This window comes from Nesoenas mayeri, assembly GCF_963082525.1.
Source record: "Nesoenas mayeri genome assembly, chromosome: 9".
Lineage (NCBI taxonomy): Eukaryota > Metazoa > Chordata > Aves > Columbiformes > Columbidae > Nesoenas > Nesoenas mayeri.
This window is the reverse complement of record NC_137557.1, coordinates 8149188-8159491: the sequence shown is the minus strand read 5'-3', so window position 1 is coordinate 8159491 and position 10304 is coordinate 8149188. Positions and strand designations below refer to the sequence as shown.

At 55.2% G+C, this 10304-nt stretch overlaps 1 protein-coding gene across 1 annotated transcript; it reads left to right on the top strand.

The window, feature by feature from the left end:
- Positions 1–1862: 1862 nt before the first annotated feature.
- On the top strand, positions 1863–4906 carry LOC308043548 (uncharacterized protein; the record flags this gene model as incomplete). The annotated part of the gene is made up of 1 exon (XM_080349703.1): positions 1863–4906. The coding sequence occupies exon 1, from the start codon at positions 2174–2176 to the stop codon at positions 4904–4906; it is 2733 nt and encodes a 910-aa protein (XP_080205829.1). The 5' UTR covers positions 1863–2173.
- Between the last annotated feature and the right edge of the window lie 5398 nt (positions 4907–10304).

Here is a 10304-nt window from a genome sequence, read left to right as displayed (position 1 = left end):
CGGGACTTTCAGCCCCAGCCCTGTGGCCAGTGAGGTGCGGGGCTACACACCGAGCCCACAGCCTGGGTGTCAGCCTGTCTGTCCAGCCACAGACACCACTGTTATTAAACAAATAGCTTCAGAGCAGCACCTTCAGTGACATGAGCCAGTTCCTGAGGAAGGAAACAGCTGGATATTTTTAGCAGGAAAAACTTCAAATTGGAAAACCTTGCTGTTGTGTTGGTGGGGGTGATGCATGTGAAGTTGGTGGGTCACACTGGTGGAGATATGGGACTGCAGAGACCATCAGCTACAGAACAGGCTGGCCTGGAGATCTTCAGATTTCCCTGGATGCGAGTAGTCAAGTGGTGTCAGCAGATAACGCCTGGGGAGTACGTGCCTGTGTCCTTCAGAGGGGTTTCTGCAACAGTCTCCCTTGCTGGGGACACCGCTCTGCTGCCCGATCCCCAGCTGTCCCTTATCTCCCCGTGCAGACCTGTGCACCGACAGCATGCGTAACCAAGCCCCGCACACGGGCCATGGATAAACAGCTGGCCAGGTGATGGGACTCCAGTCTGGAGGCCTCCCTCCCTGTGCAGCGTGGCTTGCTCTGGCAGCTGGACTCGTTCACAAGTGCTTGGCCACGTGAGTGATGCAAAATGCTTTTTTTTTGCTCTTTGAAATGAGTCGGGAGGGGCAGCTGTGGGGGTTATTCATGGTTTCCTTGCAGCAAAGGGCACGAGAGACTGCAGCAGCCTGAGCTGGGGCTGTCCCTCTGTGTCCCAGCACTCCTGGGTGTGGGACAAGCAGGGGACCGTGCTGAGGTTCGTGGCAGTAAGATGGACTGAGAGACGGTTTTAAAAGAGCTTTGCAGTTTGGAACTGTTTATTTTCATCCCCATTCACTCAATCCAGCTGCTCTCACCTGTGCATTTAACCCTTTGTATTGCACCTGCAGGTGAAGTGAAATGGGTGCTTTTGCACCCACAGCCCAGCTCCTGCACCCAATTGTCCATGGGGAGGGGATGGGCAGGGACCAGCAATGGCTTCTATCCTGGGGATCTGTGTGGGGCAGCTGCCACATACCTCACCTCCCACTGGTTTATCTTCAAACCCAGTGGCTTTCAGCCTCCTGCATTTGCTGACCTCTGAACATTTTAAGAAAATAACTTTCCATAGCAAATTTACCCTCCCAGCTAAGTTTTTTGCATGGTCAGCTTTCATGAACACCCAAAAAGCAACCTACAGCCCTTTCCCCTGCTCCCACCCAGGGCTGTGAATCACAAGCTGGAAACCACTGTCCGGTTATGGTGCTCACAGCCGTTAAACACCAGCTAATATGTTAGTTGGGTGTTTCCGAATGACATGATGGAAGTGGTGGGCTGCTGGTGGGTGTGTGTCAATGACTTCACCTCCTAAGTGCAGGTCACAGCTCTAAACATTACCTATTAAACAGTTAATCTGTCGGCATCTCATAGTCTTTTAATGAGCCTCGCCCTAAAGCTTGGCTGCTGCTCAGAGTCAACCATTTCTGTCTGACAAAGCTGCATAACTAAGGCCAAAATCAGCAAGAATCTCAAAAAGGAGATACTTAGAAGCCATGTTTTAAATAGCCCTCTTGAACTGAGAGAAACGCCAAGGAAATAGCAAGTCCATGCAGCACAACGTGGAAATTCTGAATAAACAAAGTCATCTGGTCTTGGCTGGCTCCTTAGACCCTTGCTGAGCCGTGATTAGCAAGCACAGAGCTGTTTGCTTCTGTTGTTGCATAAACGGGCTGTTGTCCTGCTGAGGAACTGGACCCACTGGGGCAGCGCTAATGGGCAGCAGCACTTTGCCTTCTTCACCCAGTCAGATGCCAAACCTGCAGCCCAAACATGGGAGAAGCGGGGCCAGAGAACAGACCATCCAGCCCTTGCTCATCCTGGGGCATCTCCCAGTGCTAAGCCATGAGCTGACTCGCTCTCCCTTCCTCTCCATCTCTTGATACCAATGGCAGTGAACTCTTGTAAATGCAGAGTATGTTGGCTTGTACCGTCTCTCTCTATCTCATAAAATGAATTATGATACGTGAATAGAATAGTCCTGAGAGCTAAATGAAGTGTGGTACCACAGTTCATGAGCTGTGGACAGAGATATTTTTGTTCTTCATAACTGATTTTTGAAACCTTTTTTTTTTTTCTGTTTTTAGGACAATGTACCAACATTTCCATTTCCTTTTCCTTTTCTTCCTCTCCTTCCATCCCCATAAATGCCTGGGTGAGGATCCATATGAAATGCCCAAAGACCACCAGGAAGTCTACAGAGGGACAAAAAATGACATCAAAGAGATCCCAAAGATTGCAAAGCCCTTCGTTTCTGAGATGATCTTTGTACAAACTAGCATCACTGCTATAAGGAAAGGTGTCTTCAGGTACATGCCCAACCTGGTCAAGATTTTGTTTATTGGCAACAAGATCAAGACAGTTGAACCTGGAGCCTTTGATAATTTGGAGAAGCTGAGGGATTTGGAGATCTCTGGTGCGTCATTAGAAGAACTAGCTGTGGGCACTTTCCAAAACCTCCCAAGCTTGCAGAGGCTGGAGCTGAGAGACAGCCACCTCAGACACATCCCCAAAGGTCTGTTTGATGGGCTGGAGAATTTGGGAGAGCTCTCCCTGCACATCAATGCAATTCCTTCTCTTCCAGAAGGTGTTTTTGATTCTCTCGTCAATCTAACATTTTTAGACCTTTCTAGAAACAGGATCACAGCTCTTCCTGGGGATGCCTTTAGCAAACTACCCCATCTGCAAGTCCTCCGGCTGTATGAGAATGAGCTGCAAGACCTCCCAGAGACACTGCTAGATGTTCAGTCAGGACTGCTGGAGCTCAGCCTCCAGAGGAACAGGCTCAGGGCACTGCCACCCATGCTTCTGAGGAGCCTGCCTCACCTGGAGAAACTCCTCTTGGACAACAACCTCATCGGGACTCTCCCACTCCAGGCTTTTTTTGGTTTAAACAAATTGAAGCTGCTTACTCTGGATTCAAACCACATTACAGAGCTCCCATGCTGCCTTTTTGATGCCATGCCACATCTGCGAGAGCTGGACCTGAGCAGGAACAGTTTGGCCACTCTTCCAGATGGCATCTTTGTCAACCTCACATCCCTTGGCAAACTCATCTTGTCCCACAACCAGCTAGCAGCCCTGCCAAGAGGAGCCTTCACTGGGCTCAGCAAGCTCTCTGTCCTCCAGCTAGACACGAATCAGCTGTTTGCTCTGGATGATGATGTCTTTGCTTCTCTCCCAAATCTGAAAACCCTCAGCCTTCGGAAGAACCAGCTGGAGCGTGTCCCCCAAGGGCTCCTGGACCCCCTGAAGAAACTCAGCTCAGTGTATCTGAGTGGGAACCCATGGAGATGTGACTGCAACCTCTGCTACCTGCACAGCTGGATTCTGGGCAACAGTGAAAAAGTTAAATTGTCCACCCAAGTGTCATGCAAGAGTCCACCCCACCTGGCAGGACAAGGAGTGATATTGCTGAGGAACGACCACTTAATTTGCCCAGATACTCTTCCTCTTTCTTCTTTTACCCCATCTCTGGCATTCACCTCCACGTCATCACACGAGGTGTCAGCCTTGCTGCCAGCTGGAGCCTTGCCCACTGCAGCACCGACCACGCTGTCATTGGCAGCCTTTCCTATCACGGCACTGCCAACCATGCTGTCACCTGTGGCTACCTCTGCCATGCTGCTAACTGTGCCAGTGGAGGCCTTTGTCACTGCTCCATCACCAACCGTGCCGTCAAAGGCCTCCATCGCCATCCCATCACCAGCTGTGCTGCCCCAGACTTCCATCACCACTCCATCATCAACTGTGCTGCTCAAGGTTTCCATCAACACACCATTGTCAACTATACTGCTTGAGACCTCCATCACCACCATATCACCAACTGTTCTGCCCAAAACCTCCATTAGCACTGTGCTGCCTAAGTTCTCCATCACCACCCCATCACAAATCTTTCCACCTGAAGCCTCCATCATCACCCCATCATCAGCTGTGCTGCCCAAGACCTCTGTCACCGCCCCATCATTATCCGTGCTGCCGAAGGCCTCCATCACCACACCATCACCAACTGTGCTGCCTGAGTCCTCCATCACCACCCCATCATCACCTCTGCTGCCAAAGGCCTCCATCACTACACCATCACCCACTGTTCCACAGGAGGCCTCCAGCCCAAGTGCAACTCCAGCCATGATAAACATACAGCCTCCTGGGGCCACCAGCCCAGAGCCTGCACTGTCAAGTCCAGCATCTGTCACCACACTGGTGCCAACCAGCACGCTGGCAACCACCACCGGACAAGTATCTCCTGCTCTTCTGGTGCCCACGGAGAGGCCAGATGCTGTCCCACAGGGGACACCCAGCATCTCCCTTGTCTCAGGCAGCCCCATGGCACTCTGGCCACCCTACAGGGCTGCTGCACCAGGGATGGTCTCACTGGCCTCACACTCGCCATCCCACCATGCTCCTGTGCCAGGTGGGGAGTGGGACCATGCCACTACATGGGGCTTGTCCACAGTTGGCACCCAGCCTGCTCCCACTGCCCCCCAACACATTCCCACCCCTGCAGGCACCATCCTGCTCCCGACAACCCCTGTCCCCCTGACACCAGACCATATGAGTCCCTGGCCAGTCCCCCCACCCCGTGGCCATCACGCCTGGGGCTTTGCGCTGCAGCCCAGCCCGCGGCACTGCCGGGTCCCCGTGGTGCTGGGCCTGGCCGCGCTGGTGCTGCAGGCAGGCTGCACGCTGCTGTGGGGGCTGCTCGCCCTTCTCCTTCACCAGGCCACTCGCCACCCGGCCCACCCCGTGCCACCGGTCAGGCTGCTGAGCCTCCAAGCCCTGGCTGCCCCGGGGCCCCTCCAGCAAGCCCAGGCGCTGCTTTGACTTTGCTGCCCCTGCACGACCCGGCAATGCCCATCATCCTCCTCTGGGCTCTGGAGCCGTGATGGCCACGGGGTGCGTATGTCATGGAGTGCAGACTGTCCCCCAGGGTGGGTGCCCCAGCACCCAGGCTGTTTTGGGGTGCCTCCCAGCTGGCCCCTGGAGAAATCGTGAGCCTAGGGAGCCTATGCACCATGTCACTGTCTGACGGGCGCTTCTGCCAAGCGACACTAGATGGCATCTCGACACAGGCAGTGGCTGCCACCGCCTGCCCGGGGACACCGGGAGCAGAGAGGGCGACCAGTAGCCCTGGAGGCATTGCACCTAGCCAGCTGGGGACCTCACTGGACCTCGGGAATGGCCCGCATTCCTTGCTTGCAGGGTCTGGTTGGGGCTCCTGCCTGCATCTTCTCCCCACCCCGGACAGGTACCTGCAGGTGCAAGCAGTCTTTGGGAAGGACATCCCAAGGCATCCTGCCCCTCGTCCCGGCTTCTTCCCTGCGTCATGAGACGGCATGTGTCAGTGTCTGTGTGTCCATCATAACACTCTGACCTCTTCCCCTCTCCTTCTCCCTTTCCTCCTCACTGATATTAAAGCCTCCTCTGCATCTCTGCCGTGCACTGAAGGGCTGGTGAGAGGAGTATTTTTATCACAGAGCTTCTCTCGTCGTGACGTCCTTTTGTTTGCTGGAGCGTTGGGGTCCCCAGTCAGTGCCAGGGCTGCACACTCTGCTAGCAGTGGGACAGGGAGACAACAGACATGCTTTCCTTCCCCCCTTAAATCTCATGTCCCCAAAACCTCCTTGCGACGCTGCCTGCCATGGCCTCTCTGCAATAGTGATGTCTGAGCATGGATGGCCTCTCATACCATAACTTCACCTGATGCTGAGCCCTGACTGCAGGCTGGGCACTGGCTCTTCGGAAGCTCAGGAGGAAAGTGGTAATAACTCTCTTTGCAGCTGAAGAGTCAATGTGTGCCTTCACCTCTGCAGTCCTGGGCTGCTGCCAGGGCCAGGGAGTCCCAAACTTAAACAAAAGTGCCTGTTTTTGCAGGTTTTCTGCCATCACGGGAAGTGCAGAAATTTTCACTGGAAAGCTCTAGTCCAGGAGATTTTTGAGACAACAAACACAGGAGTTGTTTCTTGGTTTGGGTCTCTGGGTACTTTATTTTGTTCTAGGCTCAGTGTTGACTTTCCACTGTGGCAGGCAAGCTGCTGCCACATTTAATCACCTCAGTTACTACAGGGTGGCAAGTGTCTGTCCTCAACTCCTCACCTTTGCTGCCAGCGCCTGCTCCATCCTGCCCTGCCTTTGGGTGCCCTCTCCTGGGTTTGGGGCATAAGGGTTGCCTGGATTTGGGAGTTCCCCTGCAAATCAATAGTCTGGACATGTGCTGGGCAAAGAGCCGCAGGGAAGTGGCTCACAAACCTCCTGGTTGGGGAGCCCTGAGTGCCCCAGCTCCCCTGCCTAGTGCAAGACCAAGGGAGGGGGAAAGGGGCTTTGCATTAGGGTGTGTGCCTGCAGCTCTGCGTTTGGGACCTGGATATATGTCTTTGCTAAGAGCCTGTGCAGTGTTACAGGCCCTTCAGCTGCTCCTTGAAGTCCTGCTGACGGCTGTGAAATAGGGGAGGTGAGCACCGCGCAGCACATCTGGGCAGGATGGAGCAAGCGGCTCCGGGGCTGGGGCTGGCATGGTGGGTAATGAGATGCAGATGAGGGAAGGGAGTGTTTTTCCTGGCAGTCCAGATGGGCTCAACTTAATACTTGATTTAGAGGGTTTGAAAGCGGGGCCTGGCTGCTGGGGAATAGAGCCTGAGCACTTCCCGGGGTGGCAAGGGGGGGGTCTCCGCTGGCTTTTCAGTTATTTAACGGCCCAGCGCAGACTAAACAGGGAAGTACTTCAGGGTGAGATTAGCACAACATAATCACATTTTAAAAGGTCTTCGGAGACACAAGGCACGTCCGCTTTCATATTAATTACTTGTTATTAATAAAGCTGGGGTCAGGCTAGAGGTGTTCACTCCGGAGTGTGCTGATTCCCTCTTTGAGGAGTGGTGCTGTACCCGAAAGCAGCACAAAGCCCTGCAGCCTCCACCTGCACCCGTCCTGCTCCGGAAACCAAATGGCCAACATTCCTACAGCCGCCTCTAAAACTAATTTGCCCCATAATACCCTGAAAGGGCCATGTCATTCTAAGTGCCCAGAACACCTCAGAGTGCTGTAAAATAGTAATAGCCAGGGTGTTCTCAGCATGGGAATTTCCTGCTATGATTGATTTCTAATTTGCAATGAAAATACAGCCGCCCATGTTCCCGGGGCCAGACTGGTGCAACTGACTCACAGGCAGGACTGAGCTCCCTCCATCGCTGTGGGGCTGATCCCTGGAGGGCTCTGGCTGGGCTGGGAGGAATTGGCCATTCCCGGTTGCCCCTGCTTGCTCTGGTGTCTCCCAGCAGGGAAAGGGCTGAGTGGAGGGTGAGATGCAGGGTGACCTGGTGGTGCTGTGGTTGCAGGGGAACAGGGTTGGGTTTCCTGATTGCTGAGCAAGAGCAGCCAGAGAGCACGTGGGGATGGGGCAGGGCATGGGGTATCTGCACCACGAAGACCGGTGTCCAGGTTTGCTGCTTCAGAGCTGTACCGTGCGGCGATGCTGAGGAGAAGCCATCCTCCCAGTGGGAGGTTCATGGCTGGGGTTGGTGTCCAGGGAGCGCGCAGCCCCCACACACCCTCTCCATTCTGCTACCAGCAGCCCCGGCATCCCTTAGCAGAACAGCCACTGCACTGAGTAACGCTTCATGATTTTTTAATCCATGAATTTCTCTGGTTTCTCTGAACTCAGGTAAGATTTTAGCATCTGCACCCTGCAGTGAGGAGTGCCCAGGATTACCCATGCACCTAAAGAGGCAGCACCTTCCTTTGCTCTCCCGCTACTCTCTGCTCTTTGAATGGAATGGCCCTGGTTCTTTGCATTGGAAAAAAAAGGTGAGCATCCCTGTGTGACATCTCCAGGCTGCTTGTGACTCTGTAAACTTCCCAGGTGCCATGGCTGCCTGAGGTGCTTGTAGTTAACTTCAGGTGACAACCAGTTAGAAGGAGATGGGATACTGTGCATGTCCTCAAGCACTGCTGGGATTGGGGGGTCTCCAGTGTGGCCCAGGGGTCCCACAGCCCCCGCTGGCTCTTCCTGCCTTTCGCAGGCAAGATGTGGTTCCCACAGGCCCTTCACTCATGCTGCAGTGCTGACCTGTGACCCCTCTGCCCATCAGCCCCGCCTGGAGCCCCCCATGCTGCGGGAGCGCTGGCCCATCCCTGCCACCTGCCTCCGGTCCCCTTCTCACCCTGGGGGTGCCCCATGGGCAGGAAGCAGGCTCGTGAGCAACAGCCCTTTCTTGTGGCTGGTGGGAAGGGGAGGAACGAACACCTGCATGGGGGATTTGCACAATAACCCAGGCGGGGACCAAACCTCCGGTGGGCAAGTTCTGCTGCTGGCTCACTGCTGGGAACCTACCCCAGCCCAAGGCCACACAGCCACGGCTTCCTCCCCGGTGCCGCCTCATGTGCCAGCCCCAAACACGTGCCGTGGCTTTGCTGGGGCTGGCGTCTCACCATCTGCTGCTGTGGTTTGAGCCCCCACGCCTCTGGTGACTGCTGGCCCCAGTGGGGTGTGGGGCTGGGGGCTGGCTGCTTGGCATGCTGCAGGCAGGGCAAGAAGGGGCTGGTTGGGTGCCACATCCCATAGGAGCTGGAAGGTGCTGGCAGTGCCACCTGGAGAGGTGGGATGGGTGACATGGGACTAGCAAGGTGAGAACCTGAGCTGGGGCAGGTCCCTGGCAGAGGCAGCTGTGATCAGCCCCAGGCATGTGTCCCTCTCCTGTGCATCTTTCAGGCTCCTCTCCCCCAGCAGTTTGCTGTCAGGCACCCATCCACCCTCTATTGCACTATGGCCTCATAGTCATAGCTTGGTGTTGCTACTGTGCCCCCGCAACACTGGCGATGGTTTTAAATCCCAGCACCACACCTCTGTGTGTCTGCTTGACAGTCTGTCTCTCCCTCCCCATCCTTTACCACCAGTATCCCTCCGCACACCCACTCACGGCACCCATCCAGCCACGTCAGGCTGCACCTTGCCGAGAATCTCTGTGAGACATACAGTGCAGGAGCTGAACTGGGACATCCATTCACCTGCTTTGGCCTTGGCATCTCCCAACCCTCCTGCCAAAGGGCTGTGGCCACATTCTGCTGGGGCAGGGGCCTGACCTTCCCCAGGGCAGCAGGGGCAGCAAGAGGACACCCAGACATGGGGGACAGGGCACAAGAGGGTGCAGGGCTGGCACACCCAGGTTTACCATCCTCTGCCCACCCATTTCACACCTTGTGCCACCCATGCTTTTATCTGGTATTTGGGCAAGTCACGAGAGCAAAGGCATGGAAAACCAGCTGGTGCATCCTCCTTTGGGCATCGGGAGAGCTCGGCCAGGCGGAAGCCGCCTGTTTGTTTAAGGTGCAAACAAGTGCTGTTAATCTGCTGCCTGTTTGTATTTCTTTAGAGCCCTGCGGTGCTGGAGGAGCGAAGATGGGGTCTCCCCTTTGTGCGGTGGCAAGGTCAGGCTATTGGAAGTAGAGGTGAGAAAACACAGAGGGGCAGCTGGAACCTGCTTTGGGAGGGAAAGATTTTTTTCGGCTATTTATGATAATTAGTGGGAAACGTTCCTCAAGCGTTTCAGATGATTCTGTAATGAAGTTGGGCCGAATGTTCCCCCATTGTTTGTCTGGAACCATTAAAAATCCCCCTTCTTTGGCTGCCTTAATGCAATGCTGAAAAGGCACAATGGCATAAAAGTGGCTCTGGGCAGGGCGGCACGCCTCCTGCCCCGCCAGAGAGAGCCCTGCAGAGCCCACATTTTCTGGGTTATAAACATCAGTGCTCGCAATGTTTATGCAAAGGCTGCTGTGGCTCCTGCGCCCTGGGCTCCTGCACGTCCCTGGTGCCGGCGGGTGGGTGAGCGCCAGCCATCAGCATCACTGTGTGCGGCATGCTCAGGGGAAAAACAGCCCACCCAACGCACCAGAGCGAGAAAGGGCAGGGGCAGCCAGAGGTGCCATTGCTCTGCTCTAATAGAAAAGCTCATGGTTCTGCTGGGGGGTTGTTGGGGTGAAATGCTGCGCTGAGAGGGGACCAGTCCCTGCACAGGGGGACATGGGGAGTCCAGCCCCGAGGAAAGTGCTGTTGAGTCGGTGCTGTTCTGGGTCAGATCGTGCTGTGCCCGCTGGGGACAGGCACTACCCCAGACACCAGCGTGGTTTGGACATCCAGTGTGCCCCTCTGAGTGGATCACTGGCGGGCTGAAAGAGCTGGCTTGTTCTCCTCTTGCCTTTAGCAGTGGAAGGCTTCTCCAGCATA